At 44.1% G+C, this 26378-nt stretch overlaps 1 protein-coding gene and 1 pseudogene across 1 annotated transcript; one reads left to right on the plus strand and one right to left on the minus strand.

The window, feature by feature from the left end:
- Positions 1–6741: 6741 nt before the first annotated feature.
- Positions 6742–14335, minus strand: LOC149320986 (vomeronasal type-2 receptor 26-like). Its single transcript, XM_089485854.1, has 4 exons — positions 14315–14335; positions 10571–10798; positions 9637–9763; positions 6742–7745 (listed from the first exon to the last, which is right to left on the minus strand). The coding sequence occupies exons 1-4, from the start codon at positions 14333–14335 to the stop codon at positions 6823–6825; spliced, it is 1299 nt and encodes a 432-aa protein (XP_089341980.1). The 3' UTR covers positions 6742–6822.
- An 11304-nt stretch (positions 14336–25639) lies between these two features.
- LOC149320987 (U2 spliceosomal RNA) lies at positions 25640–25781 on the plus strand (annotated as a pseudogene).
- Positions 25782–26378: the final 597 nt, after the last annotated feature.

A 26378-nucleotide genomic window follows, 5' to 3' on the forward strand; every position in this document is an offset into this window, starting at 1 on the left:
AGAGACTGCATGATAATCCTCTGGTAGAGGAAGTATAACAATCTGAGGGGGTGGCTAAATATCTAGATCAAGTAGTACACCCCTTGTCTTGCATATATTATGTAGAATAACACATGCAGATATTACGGTTATGAGGTTTTTCTCCACAGTTAATCTAGATGTCAGGCAATCCCACCTTCCCTTAAGCCTGCCAAAAGCCGTCTTGTCAACACTTCTTGCCCTACTGAGAGCACTGTTGAAAGAAATTTTTCTGGGGCGAAGATTTCCACTATAAGGCTTCATAAGTCATCTCCTGGTGGGTATGCTCCACCAGCGATTATCAAGGGTGGTATTGCCACATCATTTAGAGTGATTGTGGGATTTCCAGGGACAAAAGCTCCTGCATCCATCATGTGACACAATGCTGAATGGGTAAAGCTATTACTGTCATGTGGTATTCCAGAATTCCCCAACTCCATGTCCTCCCCTCCCTCCTTCCAACTGTCATCTTCTGGCCTGGGAAAGAGTGAAAGGACAAGCCCAACGCCATCGGGCCTGAAGAGGAAGAGACCTCCCCTCCCTCCTTCCAACTGTCATCTTCTGGCCTGGGAAGGAGTGAAAGAGCAGGCCCAACGCCATCAGGCCCAGCCTTGATTAAGAAAAAGAGCCCTCCCTCCAGTCCATCTGCCTTGGTCCAGACCTCAGAGGCAGAGAAGAATCTGCTGGACCTGATCCCCTACCATTCCCTTTTCCTTTTGTGTCGTGTCTTTTTAGATTGTAAGCCTGAGGGCAGGGAACTGTCTTTTATTCCCTCTGTTGTAAGCCACCCGGATTCCCAGTGATTGGGTGGCATATAAATAAATCCTATTATTATTATTATTATTATTATTATTATTATTATTATTATGGTGAGACATACTTCTATAAAGATCTCTGATGCACTGGAAGCACCGATGCTACGTTACAATATATAAGTGGGCTGGATAATCACTAAATGGTTAGAGCAACCTTTTTCTCAACAGGGATGGAACTACTAAACCTTGACACATCTTGCTGAAGCTCTGGCTGAGGAATGTTTACAAGATTGAAAAGTGTTTCTTGCCTCATGCGGAAATTGGAAATCCACATCTTATCATCCCATTGCTGCAGAACTTCTTCCTGCCACCAATTTGACCATTCATGAGGTTGAACCCACCAATGTTGGAGGCGAGGCCAAGGTGCAATCCAGGCTAGGCACCTCGATGTTGATATCTCACCTCTAGCAGCCAACAATAATGCTCTCGCTAAAGTACCCCTCCTTTCCAGATTATATATTGTTGAGGCATGTAGACTCATGAATCTAACATGCAAACATGCAGAAGGCATACGCATAGGCCAGGAATGCCAGCAGAAGGTTCTGTCGTGAAGCTCAGCTCAGCTCCAGGCTGCACAGGAAAATTCCTCCCATGCAGAGCCTGCTTCTGCCTTGATAAAGAATTGCTGAACAGCCTGTTAAGCACAAAGAGGCTTTTAATCATCAGGTTCAGATATTTACAAATCATACAATCAAACTGCTCTGCCAAACACCAATAAAAAAACTCCACCCCATGGGGCATCCATCCCTCTCCCTTATATACACTTTCCCTCTTGGGGTTTTGAGCCTTCTCCCTCCTGGGACATCACCCAGTTTCCTCTCACCTGACAGCTATGACTTTGCACAATTGAAGCCTGCTGGTTTCACCTCCTGTGCTTGTGTCATCAGCTTCTTATGACTAAGAGCTCTTCAAATGCTGACTCATGATGGCTGCCACTCGAACTCTGGCAAACTTGTCCCAGTTCCTTTTGTGGCCACATCCATGACATTTTCTCGACCAGAATGCTTTGTGTTCTGACACATATAAGGTACCTGGCAATGCATGCCCTATGCCTTCTTTGCTCCCTTTCCCATAAGCACACCAAAGTGTGCATAACATCTGCAAACAGTTTGTTGGAGTCCATCATGAAACTCTTGCACCGGCAGAAGTCACAGGAAATTGTCTGCAGTAATTGTCTGCTTTCCACCCGTTCCTCCAACTCTTTTGCTCTCCTCTGCGTTTTTCTGCATAGCTGCACTCTCCGCTCCTTCACTCTCTGTCAACTCTTTTACTGTCCTCTATGTTCTTCTCCGTTCCTCTGCTCTCCGCTCCTCCGCTCTCCACCAACTCCTTTATTTTCCTCCATCTTTTCTCCTCTCCTCCTCTCTCCACTCTTCACTACTTTCCACCAACTGTTTTACTGCTTTCCACCTTCTCCTCTTCTCCTTTCTCTGTTCTCCACTTCTCCACTCTCCACCAACTCCTTTATTTTTCTCCATGTTTCCTCCTCTCCTCCTCTCTCCGCTCTTCACTACTTTCCACCAACTGTTTTACTGCTTTCCACCTTCTCCTCTTCTCCTTTCTCTGCTCTCCACTTCTCCACTCTCCACCAACTCCTTTATTTTTCTCCATGTTTCCTCCTCTCCTCCTCTCTTCACCACTTTCCACCAACTGTTTTACTGCTTTCCACATTCTTCTCCTCTTCTCCTTTCTCAACTCTCCGTTCCTCTGCTCCCGACTAACTCCTTTATTGTCCTCCACGTTCTTCTCCTCTCCTCCGCCTTCTGTTCCCCACTCTTTACCACTCTCTGTCAACTGCTCCACAGTCCTCCACATTTTTTCCTTTTCTTTCCTCAATGTTCTATGTTTCTCTGCTTTCTTCCCGCTCTCCACAGATTGTCTCACTCTTTCATATTCTCATCCACTCCCTACTCTCCTTTCTTCTCCACCACCTCTTTCTTTCCTTCATTCTCTTCATCCCCACTCTTCTTCTCACATTCTCTTATAGTAACCGGGTCTTTGGTCTTTAATTTTCTTTAGCTTTTTTCCATTCTCATCCTCTCTTTCCCTTCTCCACATTTACACTGTGCCTTTCATCCCTATCCTTTCTTTGCTCCTCTTCCCTCTTCTTAAAGTGAACACTTCATGCACTCCCAAGCCGGCTTTCCAGGTAGTGTTAATTTTTGCTACCAATTTTTTTCTGGTTTTCTTTCCGGGGTTTTTTGGTTTTGCCACAGCAGTTTTAATTCTTTAAAGTTGAATTTTAAAGTTAAAAAGCTGCTGGCCACCATAAGCTTGCCCAGGCTGTAAGTTAAGGGTGGCTCTCTGAGCTAGATATGTTGGCTGTTTGGCTCCCTCAACCCCTCCTGCCTAACGAAACAAAGATTTCTCCGTCTCAGAGGAGGGTGTTGGAAAGAGCCTCCAACAAACCCCTTTCTGTACTCTTCTTACTAGAAGAGTCCTTTGACCCAGTTTGGTTGGGTTTTTTTCCGGGGTTTTTCCAGTTCAGATTGCAGTTTGGCTGCTGGCAAAGCAGACCAGAAGTGTGTCTTTTCATTTCACTTTTAACCAGCCTCAAGAGAGTAAAGATAGTCCCTTTACTCTCTGCAGCTGCTTGGAAGTCTCCACACCAACAAAGAAGGAAAGAAAGAGCTCTTAGCTTTGTATTGATACTGAGGTTGAAATCTGATGGTAGAAACAGTGCAGTGATGAATGGGTTGAATTTGCATGATCACAACACAAATTAATAATATGCATGTTTATAACAATTTGGATAATTTAAGTTCCTTCCTCTTTTACCTTTTGCACAATAATGTGCATAACATGCAAATTAGATACCAGTATATGAGGGATTGAATATGGCATCCCTAACAGGGAAGAACAGGTGTGTTTGTCCATTTGGATCCACCCCTCCCCCATGTATAGAAAGCCCCTAGAATAGGGAGCAATGGATTTAAAATACAGGGAAAAAAGATTCCATCTAAACATTTGGAAGAACCTCCTGACAATAAGAGCTGTTTGACAGTGGAATATGCTGCCTCCAAGTGTGGTGGAGGTTGTTAAGCAGAGGCTGGTTGACTGGCCACCTTTCAGGAGTGCTGTGAATGTAGCTGGATGGGCCTAGTGGTCTCTTCCAACTCTATGATTCTGCCAATGATCACATAGAGAAACTGATGGACTACTCTCTATGGCTCCATGCACAGGTGCATAGATGGAGAAAGCATGTTTGTGAAATTCATCTCTTTGGTAATATGGATTTTAATGTGTCCTACAGGGAGAAAGTTAGTGAATGTACCAAGCTTTAGGAACTAAAGAAACAACTCCCAATGAGCTTCCAAATGTCTTCCCTAAACTGGTACAAAGACACCATTATGTTGTGTGTGCATATTGGAATGCCCAGGAACGTCCCTGGAAGCCTGTGTAGTCATACAGATCAGAAGGGGCTGCTTGGCCTTCTGGTGCAAGGTCTTGCCTTTGTGGTGTTGATAAGAGTGTATCTGTTGTTTAAGCAAGAAATCATTTTTGTCTTTCCAACAGAACATACTCACTTGAGAACACCCAAAGTCCAATTCCTACAGATATTTGTTCTGTCCTCTCACAAAGTTGCTCCACTAAAATTAGACCCACTGAAGTAAGTAATAGGGAGCACCTATTACTTGAAAGCATAGGTGCTCCCTACTTCAAAGTATACAAAGTATAGTTTTCTAAGAGTATGAGAATGCATTTGAAAAGTGTTGTGTAGGATAAAAAAATGATTCTAGGCTATTCACTCAACAGTTGGTTGAAACTGAGAACAGGGAATCAAATTCAAAATCAAAAGGCACATAAGACGGTGATAACTGTAATGCCATCTTTTATTTTCTCAATACAGAAACACAGACAAACCCATATTCAACTTTATTAAGCACATCAGTTTCCATTTTCAGTCCTGGCATGTGTAACTAGACATTGTTCATGAATCTTGCTCTGGTTTTATCTCTTAGGCAGACATTTAAAATCAAAACTTGTTACCTCCAGTATCATGTCCCGATTTACAGAAGGAAACCTTAAAATAAATTCTCAACACAAGTTACTCACCTCTTAGTCTAGATTGTCCTTTTTATCCTTTAGAAAGTTTTACTAATTTATGTTTTCTCATTGTTTTTCTCATCGCATTCCTTATATGATCCAATAAAAAAGTTTGAAATAAATATTTCTATTTCTGTGTCCTTCCAATGTTGCAATACTTTATCCCACCCATCATCGTTGGCTTATTTCATAATTCATGTGAGAAGAAGAGATCGCTGCTTTAATACCAGTTTAGATAGATGATTCAAAGTGGAAGGTGTCTGGTTCATTCCGGGCACATGGGACAAAGCAGATGCAAAATACAGTCAGCCCTCCTTATCCACCGATGTTTTATCCATGGATTCAAGCAACCATGACTTGGAAATATTTTTTTAAAAATTATAAATTCCAAATAGCAAACCTTGATTTTCCATTTTATCTAAGGGACACATTTTGCTATGCCATTCTATTTAATGGGACTTGAGCATCCATGGATTTTGTTATCCACAGGGGATCCTGAAAACATACCCCAACAGATAACAAAGACCCACTGTGATAAAAAAGAGAACACGCAGAGTTAGAAATGTTGGAAGATTTTTCATTTTCTTTCCCACTCCTTAGATAGATAGGGATTTCCTGCATGCAAACTCTTTCCTCCCTCTCTCATTCAATCTAACCATGTGACTTAGGTTTCTCCTTCTCTGGGACTAACAGATATTCTTTCAATGATGTTCAATTGAGCTGTTGTGTTTCCATCTTCCTGCTCTCTCAACTTTCTTTCTAAGGATGGTGAGATAAATATTTCTTTTACCTGAACTATTCACTAGCTCAGTGATGGCGAACCTATGGCACACGTGCCAAAGGTGGCACTCAGAGCCCTCTCTGTGGGCAAATGTGCCATCGCCCCAGCACAGAGTTTGCCAGAGTTTGTTACTAGAAAGCCAGAGGGGCATGGCACTTTGCAATAAATAAGTGGGTTTTGGGTTGCAGTTTGGGCACTCAGCCCCTAAAAGGTTCACCATCACTGCACTAGCTAGATGAGAATACAGCTTCTGTATAAATATACATTAAAGCCATTAGTAATTTTTTGTTTTTAAACTACAAACTACGTGTTTGTTGTTTTTTCTAGTCAGTCTCAGTTCTTAGGAAAGCATAGGCCTCATTCCCACTACTGTTTAAACTGGATCGTGATCATGATTTTTTTCTGTGCCTTTTTGGTTGAATTGATTTATTTTCGATCAATTTTCAAATAAATCGATTCATCCCAATGTGAATCATGTGGATTTCAACCCTCTGCCAGTGACAGAGGACAGCTGCAATGGCCCCAGCCTTCTCCTGTCACTGGCCTCTCCTGTCTCTCCATCCCTGGCCAGTCTGTCCCCGGCTTCTCTGGCCCCAGCCTTCTAGTCCCTTGCCTTCTTGTCCCCATAGCCTCCTTGCCAGCCTTTCTGGCTTCTTTGAGATCTCCTTACCGGCCTCCCCTTGTGACCTTCTTCCTGGCTTTCCTGGCTTCTCTGCGGCCTCTGTCCGTTTCCAGCTAAGCCGAGGAAGCCAGGAAAGAGGTTGCAGGTGGAGGCTGGTAAGGAAATTGCAAAGAAGCAGGGAAGGCTGGTAAGGAGTCCGTGGGGACAGGAGAAGAAGAAGAAGGCAAGGGACTAGAGAAGGCCAGGGACAGAGAAACCGGGGACAAACTGGCCGGGGACAGAGAGACAGGAGAGGGACTCACTCTCTGATCCGAATCCATAAATCGGTTCATGCATAATGTGCATCAGACTTTCTCTCTGAACCGATTTATGGATTCAATCAGAGAGAGAATTATCCCTAAGTGGGAATGAGGCCATATTTAGACAAGATAACATTTCTGCTACTCTGCTAATTTTAAAGCTAAACTCTAACAGGCTTGGCTAAGACATTTTTGAAATTAAATATTTTGTTTCTATAAAAAGTTGAAATCATAGAAAACTTAAATTACCCCATAGAAACCACCTTGAGTTTTCATCATCAGTTGTTCCTTTGTATTCAGGTCTGGCCTAAATAATATAATGTAGCATTTGGGGATGAAAATGCAACCCAGTAACCCCAAACTGGAGGACAAAATGGAGAAGACCTGCACAGCTATCATGTATTTCCCTTTGGTGCTCAGGTAAGTGGGCACAAAGGACACCCAAACACTGCAAAACACCAACATGCTGAAGGTGATCAATTTGGCTTCATTGAAGCCCTCTGGCAGCTTCCTTGCAAAGAAGGCCACAGTGAAACAGATGGTGGCCAGAAAGCCCATATAGCCAAGGGCAGAATAAAACATGACTGCAGATCCTTCATTACACTGAAGTGTGATCTGTCCAAATTGGGAGTGCATGTCAGCATCAGGGAAAGGGGGAGAGATTCCCAGCCAGATCATACAAATGGCCACCTGAACACCAGAACAAGAAATGACAATGGAGTTGGCCAAAGCCTTCCCCAGCCATTTCCTCATAATGTTCCCTGGCTTTTTGGCCATAAAAGCCACCACCACCATGATGGTTTTTGCAAATAAGGAAGAGACAGTGACTGAGAAGATGGTGCTGAAAGCAGTTTGTTGGAGAAGGCAGGTTACCATCTGTGGCTGACCAATGAAGAGAAAGGGGGATAAGCAGGAAAGGAGGAGGGAGACAAGGAGCATGTAGGTGAGGTCACGGTTGTTGGCTTTGACCATGGCTGTTTCTTTGTATTGAAGGAAGATTCCTAAGACACAACCTGTGCTGAGGGACAAGAATAGGGCAAAGAAAGCTATGGTGATTCCCAAAGGTTCTTCATAGGAGAGGTAGCTGATAATCTTTGCAATACATTCTGTGTGTTGTTTATTTGAATAATTGTCATCTGGACACTGATGGCAATAGTCAGCATCTGAAAAGAAATAAAGGTAGGTAGAACATCACTACATGTTATATGATAATCTGTGGTATGTCATATGTCTTGAAATATGTAACCAAGTGAAGTGTTATGTATGAGAGCTTAAGTTATTGTGGCACAAAAATCGTTTTTAAATGGCACATGGCCCCAGAAAGCCACATTTTAGGTCCGCCTTAAGGTTGCCATTAAGTAAAAAAAAAACCTGAAGGCACACAGCAACAACAAATATGTCTTTATGTTTTAAAATTATGATTTAGTATGCTTTTAATTGTTGTAATTTAGTGTTTTAATGGAACTTCATATATCTATATTAATTTATTTATAACCTGCCATTCTCTTGATATTGGGACACAAGACAGCTAACAAATTCTTAAAAGTACGACTTAAAATAATACAAACGTAATGAAAATGTAGATATAGAGTATCAAAAACAATTATTACACAGTAAAAATGTTAAAATATATTAAAAACGTTGACATCTGAATTATGCAGCATTTAAAAGCCCAACTCTCCTCAGTCTGAAAAGGTCTGATGGCACAAAAATATTTTGACCTGTGGCTGAAAGGAGAATGATCTGTCCAAGAGAATGGAGCAGTAGAAAGATGCTGCATTCCCAGATTACCACCATCCCCTCCTGTACAGAAAGCAAGGTCTAGAGTGTGCAGAGCAGCAGGAGCGGGGTCAGATACCACTTGGGAGAGACCCATGGTTGTCATGGTAGACATGAAGCCCTGGGCCAGTCCTGGCAGGTTAGCATCAGCATGGATGTTGAAATCTCCCAGCAGCATAAGAGACAGAGACTCCAGCACTGCCTCTAAGACCATTCCAGCTAACTCAGAAAGGGAGACAGCTTTGCAGCAGAGTGATACACCAACAGAATCCCTAATCTGCCCTGGTTTCCCACCTTTAAAGAAACACACTCAAACCCTGAAGGCTGAGGGACAGGGTGCCAGGTCAGGGAGAGATTATTCCCATAGACGAGTGCCACTCCCCTTCCTCGGCCCCAAAGGTGAGTGAGATTAACTCCGAACTGCAGCATTGTCTATCCAGGTCTCTCTAACAGAGGTCAGGCCAACATGTTCATCCAGGACCGTCCTGAATGACAGCTGTTTTGCCATTCACCAACCTGGCATTAAACAGCAGCATTTTCATCCTATTGTATTGGAGGTTGTTACCATGACTATCCTGATTATTTGGAGACAGACTGGGGGTGACTAACACCTTATCCTAAACTCTTATTGCTGTACTCTTATTGCTGGAATACATTGTGAATACATATTTTTATTAATTATAGTCCAAAGCACACTGCAGAAATAATCCTATTTGAGACCACTTTAACTACTCTGGCTCAGTGCTAGGGAATCCTGGGAATTGTAGTTTATTGTGTCACCAGAGCTCTCTGACGAAGAAGACTAAATGTCTCACAAAACTACAGTTCCCAGAATTCCCTAGCATTGAGCCAGGGCAGTTAAAGCGGTTTCAAACGGGATGATTTCTGCAGTGTGTTTTGGACCTGCACCTGCTAATCCTGTAGATACTGATTTTATGTTTTTATCCTGCCATTTCCCCCAAAGCCTTGACATTATAAATGAAGTGTTTCCTTAAAAGAAAAAAAACCTTCCCAGAAGTGTGGTCTGTAAAATAAAATCTCAATTTGTCTCGTTATTCTAAGGCCCACATTCCAGCCACTTTATTATATTGGATAGTTCAGAAATTCCCCTTATATTGTCCGGTTCAAACTCCTTGCCAGACATTGTTGTCCTATCTGAGTCCTTCCTATCTTATTGGGACCTGCTACATATGACACGTTTGGAAAATTTGTCAGCCATAATTGAAAGTTCGCTCTGTTCCTCAAAGGCAGCTTTTTTGGATTAGAGACATTTACCTTCTTGAGTGGAGATTGTTCCTTCTGTACATGGAACACAATCATAACAGCAGATTGGCTCATCTTCTTTAATCCGTTTGATAAATCCAGGGTGACAGCTTTCAGTACATCTAGAGAAGGGCACAGTCTAAGCAAAATTCAAAGGACAGATCTGGGAATAGGATTTTAACCTGTATTAGATGGGGTTACTCCCCTTGAAAACATAGATCTGCAGTTTGAGGCATTCCTGGCTTAATCTCTGAGCCAAGTTTCATCAGTGACCAGACCAGGAGTGCTTTTGCATAATTAATGTTAGCCCACCAAATGTGCCTGTTCCTGGAGACGTCAGCACTGGCCATGGTGGTACATGCCTTGGTTGCATCCCATTTGGTTTACTGTAACGCACGGTATGCGGGGCTGCCTTTGAAAAGTGCTCAGAAACCTCAGTTGGTTCCAAAGGCAGCAGCAAGGTTGTTAACTGGAGATGGCTACAGGGAGCGTACAACTCCCTTGTTGCCAGTCATGTATTCAAGTCCTTTACTCTAAGTTTCAAGTCAAGTCTCAAGTCTCTACCTTCAAGTGCATGTCTGGGAACATATTTTAACAGCAAAAAAGGTAGTGTTGGTGGGATGTGTATGTATTAGGCACAAAAATTAAATTATATATCACAGCTGTTGAATTACTCGGTTCCAGTTATAATTTTCAAAATCAGAAAAGTGAATTGTCGAAAAGCGAGGGAAAGCTGTATATTGTTTCTGTTCCTATTCTCTTTCATTTTACTATAAACTAATTGTATAGGAGTTCTTTATATATGATGTAGTACAGCTTCAATTTGCAATCCTTTACTGTTTTAATGTAGGAGTAACCTCAGTTAATTCAGGGTGGGATATGTCTGTGTGGAAATGTGTAAGATTGTCTGATATGAAACATGAAATAGAATCAAGTGATTTCCCACCTGGTTAAACCCCTGCGGCCACACAATGGCATTCTGATCAATGGAGAGCTTGATCTCTGAGGAGGCCTGTCCCTCTGTTCTCCCAATGCTGATGCCAGCAGTGGACTTGTTGGGAAACATCACCCAGTTCACGATATGAAAGTCAGCTGCCAGATCGCCGTTGGCATCCAAATAAACTCCTTCCATTGAAGTATTATAATGCTGGGAGTTTCCCAAGAAAGAGTGAAGCTAGAATGACAGAGAAACACATATACTGAGTAAACTGGGCATCCTGGTAGTGGTTCTGTCCATTTGAAGCAATGGATGCAGTGATTCTCTTACTACTGGAAGCACTAATTCTTTCAGAGTGCCTCAGAGTAAATATCTTTTCATTGTTATGGCTATATCCACTCAAGGTCTCAATTATCTTCCTAAGATTTTTCTTTCTGCCTTACAAATTTTGAGGAAAACAAGGTTTAGAGTAACTAGATACATAATTCCTAGATATTGCATCCTAAAGAGAATTCGGATTAGAATCATAGAATCATATAGCTGGAAGAGACCAAAAGGGCCATCCAGTCCAACCCCATTCTATTTGTTATACAGTGGAAAAGAGAAGTCAGACATAGTCAGACATGCATTCTACACTTTAGGAAAGCTGATTTTAGTAAACTTAGAGAAATACTGGGGGTGATCCTATGGTCAGGAATACTAAAAGAGAAGGTAGTTCAAGGTAGATCGGAGTTTCTCAAAAGGGAGATACTGAAGGCACAATTTCAAACTGTTCCAATGAGGAGTAAAAATGGGAGGTATCTCAAGAAACCAGGATGGATGGATGGAACGTTCAACTGAGCTAACTTTTAAATGGGGCATGTATAAGAAAGGAGGAATTCAAGCAAATAGCCAGCACATGTAAGGGGAAAGTCAGAAAAGCAAAAAGTACAGACTGAGCTAAGGCTTGCTAGAGAGGTTAAGAACAATTAAAAGGGCTTTTTGGGGTATGTCTGTAGCAAAAGGAAGAAGAAGGAAATGGCAGGGCCACTGCATGGAGAAGATGGCGAAATGCTAACAGGGGACAGAAAAAAGGTAGAATTACTCAATACCTTCTTTGTCTCAGTCTTCTCAGAAAAGGAAATGTGTCCTCAACCTGAGGAAAATGGAGCAGAGGACACAATAGGAGAAATGCAACACAGAATAAGTAAAGAGGCAGTACAGGAACACCTGGTTAATCTAAATGAATTTAAATCTCTGGAAGCAGATGAACTACATCCAAGGGTATTAAAAGAGCTGACAAATGTAATCTCAGAGCCATTGGCAATAATCTTTGAGAACTCTTGGAGAACAGGAGAAGTGCCAGCAGACTGGAGGAGGGCAAACGTTGTCCCCATCTTCAAAAAGGAGGAAAAAACCTAGGATCCCAACAATTATCATCCAGTTAGTCTGACATCAATACCAGGAAAGATTCTAGAGCAGAGGGTCTGTGAACATTTAGAAAGCAATGCCGTTATAAGCAAAAGTCCGCATGGGTTTATGAGAAGCAAGTCATGTCAGGCTAATTCATCTGGCCCTGGAGACCTGAATTCATGTAGAATAGACAGTTATTTAATCTACCAGGAAGTCAAGAATCAAGCATTCACATGATTATGGTTTCACACACTACAGAGGTGTAATTTGGACTACAGAAATAATGCACTTTGACACTGCCTTAACTGCCATGGCTCCATGCTATGGAAATCTAAGGTGGGTTACACATCGCCAAAAAGTATGTGCTCGGTTTGGCCGCTGCGGCTCCCTTGCGCAACAAATGAGGGCGACGGGAGACCGCCCTATTCGGGCGGTCTGTAAAGTGCCTAAGATTTGGATTTTATGAGATATTTAGCCTTCTCTGCAAGAGAGCTCTGGTACCACAATAAACTACAAATCCAATACCTGAGGGAGGCATTTACCAGAGCTAGGTTTGACCAGTTTGACACCATGGTAAGATAGGGAAGATTCAGCGGTATTCCTTACAATGAGTGAATCTGTATCTGTGGAGACAGGCCCATAGCTAGGCCTTTAGGGGCCCTGGGGCAGAAAGTACATTCGGGGCCCCTATATTATTTCATGTTTGAACATACTTATATGGTCATGTGTGTGTTTTACTATACATTGACAGTGATGAAGGGAAAAGCAATAACATTATTAGTTCCTTCAAAGATTATTCAAAATAGCAACAAAATGAATAATACTGTAATAACACCTTATAAGCACAAACTGTAAACTGTTTTCAGTTTATTTTCAAATCTGAGCAATATGTGGTTTAGTTTATGAATACACAACAAAATTACATCTAAATGACTAACAAGTGTAATAGTTTAGATGCAACTAAACTTGTTTTAATGATTTCCTTCTGGACTTGACACTAGCAAAAATATCAATAACTCTGTTGAAGTCAATTCTTTGTGCTCTGTCATTCTCAATGGATAAAAGAGCCAAACTGCTAAGACGTTGTTGAGACATGGAGTTTCGCAGATAGTTTTTAATAAGTTTCAGTTTCGAGAACGATCTTTCTGCTTTTGTTACTGTCACAGGGACTGTGAGGTACATCAAGCAAGCAGTAACTACATTGGGTAGGTTGAAGCTAAGGAACTGTTTTCTATCAGCAGGAGATTCACAACTTCTTTTACATCTGTAAACTGCTTTAATTTTGATTTAAAAGCATTTCTGACAGATAAAATCTGTGCTGTGAACAATGACGTTACATCATCAGAAAATCTGTTTGCAAATTTGTTGGCTTCACAATGCAGTTCTTCATCAGTACTTGAGGCCAGGAAAGATGACTGAACAATTCTGTAAGCATCAATTACTTCTTTCATGCCTTTAAAACGGTTGTCAAGCTGTGATACTATGGTATCAACCATTGGATAAAATACTGTCACTCTAAACTTGCTTTTAGGATCAGTCAATCGTTGGTCTTCACACAGTTCATCAAAGTGCTTTCTCATCTTTCGGGCTCGTTGGTCTGTGAATTTGTGTGTTATTCCCCACTTTGAACATATTTTTGCTGCTTCACTAACGATTTCTTCGAAGGACCAACGAAGTTCGGTCACTTTCAACAAAGCATCCCCTAGAAGACTGTAAGCTGTCATTAAATCTACAGATTCAGATTGTAAGGATTTTGAGGCGATATTTATTTCCCCCAATATTTTACACTGGATGGTCAAAAGTAACACAAAATTGAAGGATTCTAACTTTTTCCTGAGGCCCTCAGCCTCATTCCTTTCATTGGATTTTTGCTTGTCAAAATTATTTTATTTAGTGCTTTCATAACATCACAGAACCTCTCCTTTAAAGCGTAAATAGCTTCATACCTCCCCACCCAACATGTGGGATTTAAAGTCTTTAGCGTTACCTTTGCAGCAGTCTGATCTTTAAGCTCTTGCCACCGAAGAATGCTGTGACCAAAAAAGTTATAAACATTTTGTACAGTCTCAAAGAATTGTGCTATTTCTCGACTGCAATCAACAGCATCTTTAAGAACCAGATTCAAATTATGGCTGGCACAGTGAATGAAATAGGCATGGGGTACTAGTTCTTGAATTCTCTTTTGTACTCCACTATACACACCACTCATAACTGATGCACCATCATATCCTTGTCCTCTGCATGTTCTTATATCAAGGCGTTTTTCCGAAATTGATTTTATAATGAGGTGCTCCAGCCCTGAAGCTTTTTGGTCAGTTACAGCTGTGAAAGAGGTAAATGTTTTGCATATGGTCAACTTACAAGGTTTTCCACTTTGATCATTTTCAATTTTCACATAGCAAAATACTTCACTTAACTGATCTACTTTACTCACGTCTTGAGTTGTGTCAATAATAATGGGGAAAAAAGGTGCACTCTTTAGTTCTTCTGTAATTTCACTGAGCACTTCATCAGCCATCAGAGAAATCATTTCGTTTTGTATTGTTGGACTCAAATAATTAATGGTACCATTTGGTTTTTGAATTAGCTCTTCCAAAACAGTGTCATATTTTGATAGTAGTTCAATTAATGACAGAAAATTACCTTTGTTACTGTCAATGATATTCCCACTGTCTCCACGAAATGGAAGGTTGCATGTAGCCAACATTAATGAAACATCTATTACCCTCTTCAAAACTTTCCTCCAAAAATTTCGTTCCTCCTTCAAACTTTTTTCTAGAGCATCATCTATTGCACCATGATGTCGCCACTGTTCATACAACAAGCAGGCTTCGGCATGATACTCTGAATTTTCATGCCTTTTTATACTCTCTGATAAATGTTTCCAGTCTCATAATCCAGAATCCCATCCTATAGCTCCTTTCTGAGGAAATAACCAGCAAGGTTGACAATAGACACAATCAAATTTTGCTGAATAGCACAACCAAGTCCTTTTTAACTTAAGCCCAGATTTTGACTTAAATGTGTAATAATGTTCTGAAAAGGACCTTCCTTTCTGTTTTTCATCACTGGGAAATGGGCCAACTGGGTGACAGGGTCCTGACTCTATTATACACTTTTTCATCTCTGGATCTGTGACACTGTCTGGAAAAAACTTTTCTTCTATGTTCAGAGAAGTCATTCTAGGCACAATGGTTTCTTGAATATGAGTTTCTTGGGTTTCGTTTTTTTTCAGTGGGATTTCCTGGATCTGTACCAAAGTTAAAATGTAATTCAATTAAACTAAATTTAAGTAAATGTGGTTACATTATAATGTAAATGGAATTACATTAAAAATTATCTTACTGATGTTAATCGACATATTAAGTCTGCCAAGCCAGAGTTTAGGACGTAGGTAGTAAGTTGCTTATTTAGTTGTGTGTCCCTTGTGTCGGCATCTCAAAATTAATATGAATACAGGGGTGATTTTATATATATATAATTGATTTTCTCAATCAAAATGCAAACATCTACGATACAATTTTTTATCAACCACTTGGATGACAGAATTGGGTGCATACTCATCAAATTTGCAGATAACACCAAATTAGGAAGAATAGCTAATACTCCAGAGGACAGGATCAAAATTCAAAATGACCTGAATAGACTAGAAAGCTGGGCCAAAGCTAACAAAGTGAAATTCAACACAGAGAAATGTAAAGTACTGCACTTAGGGCAGAAAAATAAAATGCACAGATATAGGATTATGGGGGACACCTGGCTGAATGAAACTACATGTAAAAGGGATCGGGGAGTTCAAGTAGACCACAAGTTGAACATGAGTCAAAGTGTGGTGCGGCAGCTAAAAAGGCCAATAATAATTTTAATTAATAATAATAATAATAATAATAATTAGTTTTATTTATATACCGCTATTCCAAAGATCATAGCGGTGAACAGCAAGTAAGCTAATTAGCAAGCAAGCTAATTTGCCCCCAACAGTCTGGGTACTCATTTTAGCGACCTCGGAAGGATGCAAGCCAGAGTCGAGCTTGGGCCCTTTTGCTGGTCTTGAACTCGCAACCTTGTGGTTTCGAGTGAATGGCTGCAGTACAGGTATTTAACCACTGCGCCACCAGGGCTCCAATGCAATTTTAGGCTGCATCATAAAAGTATCCTATCTAGCTCAAGAGAAGTAATAGTGCCACCGTATTCTGCTTTGGTCAGGCCCTACCTGGAATATTGTGTCCAGTTCTGGGCACCACAATTCAAAAAGGACATTGATAAACTGGAGATTAAAATGGTGAAGGGTCTGGAAACCATGTCCTATGAGGAACGACTGAGGGAGCTGGGGATGTTTAGCCTGGAGAAAAGAAGGTTAAGAGGTGATATGATAGCCCTGTTTAAATATTTGAAGGGATGTCATATTGCGGAGGGAGCAAGCTTGTTTTCTGCTGCTCCAGAGAACAGGACTCGGAGTAATGGATGCAAACTGCAGGAAAAGAGATTCCAGCTCAACATTAGGAGGAACTTCCTGACAGTAAGGGCTGTTCAACAGTGGAACAAACTCCCTCGGAGGGTGATACAGTCTCCTTCCTTGGAGGTCTTTAAACAGAGGCTGGATGGCCATCTGTCGGGGATGCTTTGATTGGGAGTTCCTGCATGGCAGGGGGTTGGACTGGATAGCCCTTGCTGTCTCTCCTAACTCTACAATTCTATGGCCTAATACAGACAGCCAAAATAAAGCTGCTTCGAGTCACTTTGGAGGTATGGTGTTTCAATGATGCATGCGTCCTAAGAGTACAGAAGCCGCACCAAAGCTACGCTCCAGTCCTAAGGACTAGAGTGCAGCTTTGGTACAGCTTCCAGACTCATAGGATGCATGCATCATGTAAACAGCATACCTCCAAAGTGACTCGAAGCAGCTTTATTTTGGCTGCCTGTATAGGGCCTAAGATTCTAATTTACAAAACGATAACATTAAAAAAAATCAACAGAAATGGTAGAGGGGGGTAATAAGCTATAAGCCCCTTGGCATGTGCAACTGACAACCTCTGCTGATTGCTGACAGGTGTAACTAGTTGATTTGATAGGCAGGTGTACTGGGAAAGATTAATATACAGTGGTACCCCGGGATACGAATGCGCCGCCTTACGAAATTTCCGGGTTACGAAAAAAATCCATTTAAAAACATTTTTCCGGGTTACGAAGGTTATTTCGGGTTACGGAAAAAAATTTGGTGCTTTTCGGCGCGATTTCACACGGAATCGCGGCTTTCGCTATTAGCGCCTATGGGCATTTCGGCTAGCGAAAGTTTCCGGGTTACGAAAGCGGCGGCGGAACGAATTAATTTCATAACCCGGGGGCCGACTGTAGCTAAATCCCATCATTGATGTAGCTAATTAAGGGTTTACTTTTTTCCCCCAGAGAAAACCGCTTACCAATTAATTTTTCAGTTTCTTTACTGGATTTAGGTGTACTAGATGTAGGAAGAGGACATAACCACGTAGAAAGGGCAGAAGAATACTTTGAAGCTGCTGCTTCTTTTTTTCTTCTGTCTTGCCTTTTGCTTGCCCCGCTTTTATAAGTTCTTTTCATTTTAATAATCGTTGATCAATTTATCTGTAAAAAAGGGATCAGTAGGGTGGGCAAGTCACAGACTCTCAGCCTCCAGGAAAAGCAAAAGCAAACTCTCTGAACAAACCAAGAAAACCCACTGGGCAAGTCACACACACTCACCCTCAAGGAAAGACAAGAAGGGTGTGTGGGGAGCATTTTGCCATCTATTTGACCCCCTGTGATGATCCCTGGGGGCAAAGCCCTGTGCGTGACTATTACTCTCAGGGGATCCCTTTACAAAAAAGACCTTTTCGCTGCCACCACCCAGTGAATGAGTCAGATTTATATTTATTTTGTAGCTCCACAGCTACCCCTTCCTCACACACACTGGGACTTGTGAGGAATAGAGAGATCTAGTTTCCTTTCTTGCCAACCCAGAACAACCAGTAGCCGAGTTAAGGCGCGTGTACAGGAGCAGAGAGATAGCAGATGCTTTTTAAGAAAGAAGTTTATTTTAAAAAGGGATAGCATAGGATAGAAAGAAGTTGTATCGCTCTTGCAAAGCCTCCTTGCCTTGCAGGTCAAAGAACATAGTTACAGAGTTCATTCCAGACAAGCCATTGTTGAAAATAACAAAAAGCCTAAACGCACTAGCTAACACATTCCTAACTACTCACGGAAGATAGGATTTGTAGTCCTTTTGAGTTCCTGGATGCAGGGAGCTGGCTCCTTGCCAACTCTACCTGCATCCCTGAGTCTGTGTCTCCCAGACTCCAAGAGACATCATCTGGTTCCCCCTCAGGAGAGGATCAAGGGAGAGACAAAAGACCGCATGGCATCAAAGGGCCTTTTAAAGATTCCCCATAGAAAGTTCTTGAATCTCGCGGTCCTACGTTCTGATTGGTCAGTTAGACCTTACATCAGCTATGATGCTACAGCTCATTAGCATGTGATGTCATCTCTCATTAGCATGTTCCTCCTCCCAGATTAACCCCTTATGGTTCAGAAGAAGTTCCCAGATGACTGAAGGACCAGTCATCACACGCCCCCCAAATCTCGGACAGTTTGGAAGAAACTGCAAGTTGAGACCAAACTGGCTGAGATTTCAACCTGTCAAAGAGAAAGCACATAAGCATAAATGTGACACGCCCCCCAAGGTCCACTTGGCCTGGAACACTGGATCAGAGCCACCCTGGCTAGGCTGTCATCTTGGTACCTGAGAAAGAAATGTAAACAAACACAGAATGCACAGTATAACGACTCAAATGAGAGGTAGTTCAACAATATAGCAAGTTCAGGTAGGTCAAAGATGTGCGGCTTCATTGGCCTCAGTGGCCCACTAGCCCTCTGCGGGAGAGACAGTCAGCCACAACATTAGAGGCCCCAGCCACATGTTGAATTTCAAAGTCAAAGTCTTGCAGGGATACACTCCAGCGGAGCAGTTTCTTATTTGCTCCCTGCACTGAGTGGAGCCATCGCAATGCCGCATGGTCGGTCTGGAGAGTGAATTGGCGGCCCCATACGTAAGGCTTCAGCTTGTCCAGGGCATAGACAATGGCGTAGCACTCCTTCTCTGGTATGGACCAGTTGGATTCTCTGACAGACAGCTTCTTGCTGAGGAACAGCACAGGATGTAAGAAGCCATCCGGGCCCTCTTGCATCAGGACAGCTCCAATGCCTCTGTCTGAAGCATCAGTGGCTATTGTAAAGGGTTTATCAAAATCTGGCGCCATCAGAACTGGATCAGATGTCAGAGCTCTCTTCAGGGTGTCGAAAGCCTCCTGGCACCCTTCAGTCCATTTTACTATCTTGGGTTTCTTTGAACCCGTGAGGTCTGTCAGAGGAGCTGCTATCTGACTGTAGTGTGGTACAAACCTCCTGTAGTATCCCGACAAGCCAAGGAAGGATTGGACTTGTTTTCGGGACTTTGGTCTTGGCCAGTCCTGAATCACCTCGACCTTCGCTTGCAAAGGTGTGATAGTCCCTTGGCCTACCTCATGACCGAGGTAGGTCACCCTCTCCAGCACAAACTGGCACTTCTTGGTCTTGATTGTAAGGCCAGCCTCCTGAATGCGCTGAAAGACAGTCTCTAAATGTGTCAGATGGTCTTCCCAGGAGTCAGAGAAGATCGCAATGTCGTCTAGGTAGGCCACAGCAAAGTCTCCATAGCCCCTCAACAGGGAGTCGACTAGCCTCTGGAAAGTCGCTGGAGCGTTGCGAAGTCCAAATGGAAGCACATTGAACTCGAACAAGCCCATATGGGTGATGAACGCAGTGCGGTGTTTGGATTCTTCAGCTAGAGCAACCTGCCAGTAGCCTTTGGTCAAGTCTATAGAGGACAGATACTTGGCACGTCCCAGCTTTTCTAGGAGTTCGTCCACCCTAGGCATAGGGTACTGCTCAGGACGTGTCACAGAGTTGAGTTTCCTGTAGTCCACACAGAACCGGATCTCTTTACCTCCTTTCTTAGGCACCAATACAACAGGTGATGCCCAATTGCTCCGGGAGGGTCGGATGATCCCCATCTCGAGCATTTCGTTGATCTCTTTTTCAATTGCTTGCTTTGCCACTGGAGACACTCGTCGAGGCTGTTCGGCCGAAGGTCGGGTGTCATCCGCTGCTACTACATGTTGAGGATCCATGGTCAAGCCAGGTACTGGAGAAAACAGGGAAGCAAACCTGGATGTTAGATGTAAAAACTCTTTGCGTTGAGTTGAGTCGAGTCTCGTGGGAATTTGAATGTCCTCCAGGTTGCCTCCTTCCTCCTTATCGTAGAACGCACCTGCTGGCCACTCTTCCTCATCTGCCTCTGGATCCTCAAGGGCAAGAAGATAATGCGGCCTTTCGTGAAAGGGCTTAAGTGAATTGACATGATAGACCCGAGGCTTGAGACTAGCGTCTGGTAGTTGGATGCGGTAGTTCACAGTGCCCATTCGCTCAAGCACTGTGGCAGGACCTACCCAGGACGTTTCCAGTTTATTAGTCCGCGATGCCTTCAAGACCATGACCTGGTCACCAGGTTGGAAGCATCGCTCCCTGGCAAACTGGTCGTACCAAGCCTTTTGGTCTTGTTGCGCCTGTCGGAGATTGTCGTGAGCTTCTTGCCACGCTGTCCTGAGAGTGTTTTGCAGCTTGGTGACGAAATCCACAACATTTGCTTGCTGTGAAGGTTGGTTGCCTTCCCATTGTCTGCGCACTAACTGCAGTGGGCCTTTCACCTCGTGACCATAGACCAGCTCAAAAGGTGAGAAGCCCAAGCTGGGATGTGGGACAGATCTATAGGCAAAGAGGAACTGTTGCAGAGCCAAGTCCCAATCATTAGAGTGTTCCTCTACAACCTTTCGTATCATTGTCCCCAAGGTAGAATGAAAACGTTCCACCAGGCCATTAGTTTGATGATGATACGGGACTGAAGTGAGGTGCTTCACCCCATGGGACTCCCAGAGACGGTTCATGGCCTTGGACATGAAGTTAGTTCCGGCATCTGTCAGAATCTCCAAAGGCCAACCCACTCTAGCAAAGATGTCCGTCAATGCTTGGGCTACAGCCTTGGCTGAGATGGCACCCAGTGGCACGGCTTCTGGCCACCGTGTGCAAAAGTCCACCAATGTGAGGATATACTGCTTTCCTCTGGCAGTTTTTCGGGGAAGGGGTCCCAAAATGTCCACTGCCACTCTCTGAAAAGGTACCTCTATAATGGGAAGTGGTTGTAGAGGCGCCTTCGTCTGATCTTTGGAATTTCCCACGCGTTGACAGACCAGGCAGGATCGGACAAAGATGGCCACATCCTTGTTCATCCCGTCCCAAAAGAAAGCCTTCTTAAGTCTGTCCTTTGTTCGTGTGACTCCTGAATGTCCACTAGGATGGTCGTGTGCCAGGCTGAGAAGTTTGGCCCTGTATGCAGCTGGGACCAGTAATTGCCTCAGAGGTGACCAGCCTTCCCGAAAGTCCTGAGGCCAAAATTCCCGGTAGAGGAGGCCATCTACCACCACGAACTTGCTGCGGTCACTTGGAGAAGTGTTGTGTGCCTCACCCCTCGCCAGGGACCACGCTGCCTGCAAAGTTGAATCCGATTGTTGTTCCTTCTGGAACTGGTCCCTTGAGACCGGAACCGGCTGGTCCTCCACAGAGGGTAGAGCTGAGAGTACTCCAGTTGTAGGGGAAGTGTTGTCCCCAGTTGGGACAGGAGTTGGCGCCACAGCGTCCGCTGGTGGCGACATATCCCGCTGTGGTTCAGGGGCCCCCAGTGGTTGTGGTTGCTGTGTAGCGGCCACGGCTGCTGGGACCACCTCCCTCTCCCCTCCCTCAGGTAGGGTTGTTGGGGCAGGAGAGACTGGCATGGACATACCATGTTCGCCCTGGCGGACCACATCTGCCCGAGGAGCCTCCCGTGGTGCACTGGCATGACTGGGCTGCCTGGGTCCTCTGTGGCGTTGTCCCGGCCTCGGGCGGCGCGTGGAACTTCGCTGCGCCTCCTGGACATGGCGGTGCAGGTCCTCCCCCACAAAGGCAGGGCATTCATAGTCACTGTATATTGCAAAAGTCCAGAGTCCCGTCCATCCTTTGTATTTAATTGGGACTCTCGCCGTTGGCAGCAGACTCGGTGGTGCCCTGAAGCCTTTTAGTAGAACCTTGGAGTTGTTGTCGATGAGGTCAGGGTCCACAAAGGATCGATGCAGGGCTGAAAGCTGTGCTCCTGAATCCCTGTAAGCTACCACCTCCTTGTCACCCACCCACAGGGTACGTCTGAGGTGAACAGGAATCATGGAGGGATCAGGATCTACCGTTGCACCAGACTCAGCCTCTTGAACCTCGGCCTGAGCCAGAACATTTATTGTTGTAGGGTTTTGTGGGCATTGGGCCCTAATATGGCCTACTTGTCCACAAGAATAGCATTTGGTCGGTTCCTTGTTCTTGGGCCTTCCCTGTGAAGACGACGAGGGTTGTTGAGACACTTGTGGTTGAGAAGCCTGAGACTGACGGGGCAGTTGAGGCGGATTCGGCGTAGCAGCTTTGGGATGTTGAGACTGAGAGTTGTCCTTGCGTGGAGGGTGATGAGCAGGCTGTGATTTCTTGTAGTATCCTGCACTGGGCAAGGCAGGTTTTTCCTTCCTGAGATCCAGGTAGCTATCCGCCAGTTCTGCAGCTTCCTGTAACGTGTTGGGATTCTTCTCCAACACATAGTGGACTAGATCAGGAGGAAAATGGGCTAAGAATTGTTCCAAATCGAAGCGGAAGCAGATCTCCTTTACAGACGTCGCATTGGCTACTTGGAGCCAAATCTCCCTGTTGCGCTGCACATAGTAAGCCAGTTCCACGCAGGAAGAGTTTGGTTTCTTGCATGTCTCCCTGTATCGCCTCCTAGCTGCCTCAGGAGTGACGCCCAGGCGTTGGCGTGCCCTCCGCACGAAGAGCTGAAAGTCATGCATCTCTTCCTGTGACATACTGGTTTCAACCTCTCGGAGAACTCCCGAAATCTGTGAGCGGAGTATATTCACGTATTGATCTTCGGGGACGTCGTGGGTGTTACACGCCCGCTGAAAACTTTCCAGGAAACATTCAAAATCATCACCAGTCTTGTAAACGGGAAACTTCCGAGGCTCCTGAAGTTGAACCGTCACTGGAGCCGGTGCAGGTTGGTCCTGGCTGCGATTAGCGAGGAGGTCAACCATTTGGCGCTGCAGAGCGTCAGTACGTTCAGCCAACTGCCTATTTTGCTCGGCCATTTGACGCTGCTGTTCAGCCACCTCTTGGCGGCGCTGTTCAGCGTCGCGTCGCATCTCGGAGAACATTTTCTGCTGCATGTCTGTGAAAATTTTCAGCATGTGCGCCCACCCATCCACATGGGTTGGGGATGGTGGGCCCGGAGACGGAGAAGCAGCTGTCTCGTCCTCCCTTGAGGCGTGTTGGGTTTCATCAGCCATGGTAGTGACCTTGCCAGAGCGTAGGTGCATAGACTAAACAACTAACTATGAAGTATAACGCGAAAGGCCACTAATAAAAACAACAAACACAATGGCTTGCATGGATTGAGCATGCAGAACAACTGGTCTGCTGTGAGTCAGAGAGAGAAGAGGGATAAGGACACAAGCAGTTCAGGCTAGCTTCCCCCCTGCAGTTCTCCGACTCAGCCACTAGATGCTGTTCCTTGGCATCAGTAGCCACAGGAAAAAACTGGCCTGTTTGAAGCCCACTGAGAAAAGAAGCAGCCCCTCCTTGAGTAGGCTAAAAGTCCCCCTCCCCTTTCCTTAGCCAGAAAGAAAGAGAAAGACCACAGAACAGGAAATTCACCATTTGGTCCTGCGAAGAGGCCAAGCACTTAATGGCACCTTTTATTGCCCTTTGCCAGCCAGGCAAGAGGATCAAAGGGATCCCTGTGTTGCCCCTAGCAACTCCTCCGTGATTCCCTCCTCCCCTTCCTTGGAGAGAGAGAAAAGAAAGAGAAAAGGAAGAGAGAGAAAAAAAAAATCACTGGCGACTTCGCAAAGTCTTTGTCTCCAGCACACCTTTAGCAAGTGATCAGCTCACAGCTTTTTAGCAAGCTTGGTCCCTGCCTGGAAGGTTTAAAGGGATGCTGTGGGCAGAGCCACCCCCCCTTTCTGCAAACAGCTCAAACACACACACAGGCAACAGGAGCCACCCGACCCTACCCCCTCCTAACACCAAGGAGAGAGAGCAGGAAAGAAAAACAAAACCAAGCCTCTTTTCAGTTTGAAAAGGCGTCCTCACTCCAGAGCAAAGAACAGAGGAACGTCAAGAGAAAGAGCCAGCACCATTTTTCCTTAGCCCTTCGGCAGTAGAGCACAAGTGAGATAGTGTGGGGAGAGATAGAGAGAAAGAAAGAAGAGAACTTCTTCAGAGCATCAAACTGAAAGCCATCTCATCTCCAAAATCGGAATACACCCTTGCCCCCGCAAGCAATGTTTCCAACAGTCCGAAAACCACCGCTGCCAACCATGTGATGATCCCTGGGGGCAAAGTCCTGTGCGTGACTATTACTCTCAGGGGATCCCTTTACAAAAAAGACCTTTTCGCTGCCACCACCCAGTGAATGAGTCAGATTTATATTTATTTTGTAGCTCCACAGCTACCCCTTCCTCACACACACTGGGACTTGTGAGGAATAGAGAGATCTAGTTTCCTTTCTTGCCAACCCAGAACAACCAGTAGCCGAGTTAAGGCGCGTGTACAGGAGCAGAGAGATAGCAGATGCTTTTTAAGAAAGAAGTTTATTTTAAAAAGGGATAGCATAGGATAGAAAGAAGTTGTATCGCTCTTGCAAAGCCTCCTTGCCTTGCAGGTCAAAGAACATAGTTACAGAGTTCATTCCAGACAAGCCATTGTTGAAAATAACAAAAAGCCTAAACGCACTAGCTAACACATTCCTAACTACTCACGGAAGATAGGATTTGTAGTCCTTTTGAGTTCCTGGATGCAGGGAGCTGGCTCCTTGCCAACTCTACCTGCATCCCTGAGTCTGTGTCTCCCAGACTCCAAGAGACATCATCTGGTTCCCCCTCAGGAGAGGATCAAGGGAGAGACAAAAGACCGCATGGCATCAAAGGGCCTTTTAAAGATTCCCCATAGAAAGTTCTTGAATCTCGCGGTCCTACGTTCTGATTGGTCAGTTAGACCTTACATCAGCTATGATGCTACAGCTCATTAGCATGTGATGTCATCTCTCATTAGCATGTTCCTCCTCCCAGATTAACCCCTTATGGTTCAGAAGAAGTTCCCAGATGACTGAAGGACCAGTCATCACACCCCCCCCCCCCCCATTTTTAAGGGCAGCAACTTCTAGCCATTTCCTTTTGTTTAATAAATAGCCTAGACCCTAGAGGGTATTTGGGGCCATTTGAATGCAATGGTTTTTTTATTACTGCTATAGAAAGCAGAAAGTAGAAATTTATTGTTAAAAGCTATATATAAAATATATCCAAACAGTAAATACAAAAACAGAGTTTACAAAAAAAGCATAAAAATTACCAAAAACAACATGGTAAAGTTAATAAAAGAGATCCATCAACAATAGGCCAATAATACATCATAAATGATAAAATAATAAAAGCATAAAACTAGACTGGAACTAGCCATCATTCCCATCAAGAAAGCTAATTCTAATCTTGCTAGCAGCTAAACCAAATTTTGCTACCTTCTCGGCCTTTTGGCTAAGATCAAGTGTAGTATTACTACTATTATTATTATGTAGATGTGCAATGGAGGATGTGGCCCTCCAGGCTCTCCTAAGCCTCCCCTTGTTGCTTACAATTAAAATTAAAGCAAACAGTTTAAAACAATAAGGAACGTTTTCTTTAAAAGCAACTCAATTAAAGAACAGTCTTGCAAAACTGGTTCAGATCAGAGGTGGAACCAGATTAAGAACTGCATTGTGAAGCCCTGGGAAGAAACCTGCCAAGAAAACTCCAGGATGAGGCTGGAGCTTACCTTGGGCTAGCCACACTCTCTCGGCCTCAGAGAATGGCCAGGTCCATCCCCCTCCCTAGAGAAAAGAAACTGCCTCTCCTGTGGGCTAAAAATCCCTCTCCCCCTTTTTTTTCCAGGGAGAAGGAGAAAGACAACAGAAAGCAGGAAATGGCACCTTTTGGCTGCCCCTTGCCAGCCAGGCAAAAGATCAAAGACACCTATTTGTTGCTCTAGCAACCCTTTTTTGGCTCCCTCCTTCCAAGCCTCTGGAAGAGAGGAAAGAAAGAAAGAAAGAAGGAAAGAAGGAAAGAAAGAAAAAACCTCACTGGCGACTTCCAAATTTCTTTGTCCCAGCACACCTTTTTGGAGGACTGTGGCCACTCCTGACCAAATCACAGCTTTCCAGCCCCAAAAGAAAATCCTCCTGCAAAAGCAGGCAACCCAAACCCAGCAAGCATTCCAG

The sequence above is a fragment of the Sceloporus occidentalis genome, unplaced genomic scaffold (assembly GCF_023333645.1).
Source record: "Sceloporus occidentalis isolate IW3139 unplaced genomic scaffold, rSceOcc1.0.p SCAF_1, whole genome shotgun sequence".
Classification (NCBI taxonomy): Eukaryota; Metazoa; Chordata; class Lepidosauria; order Squamata; family Phrynosomatidae; genus Sceloporus; species Sceloporus occidentalis.

Excerpts from the sequence above, each read along its gene's own strand:
- LOC149320986 (XM_089485854.1), bottom strand. The coding sequence starts at position 14,335 with ATGATCAAAGTGGAAAACCTT. Across the intron at positions 9,764-10,570 it reads GGCCGCAGGGGTTTAACCAG|ACTGTGCCCTTCTCTAGATG; the intron begins GTGGGAAATCAC and ends AATTTTGCTTAG. Across the intron at positions 7,746-9,636 it reads AACAATCTCCACTCAAGAAG|ATGCTGACTATTGCCATCAG; the intron begins GTAAATGTCTCT and ends ATTTCTTTTCAG.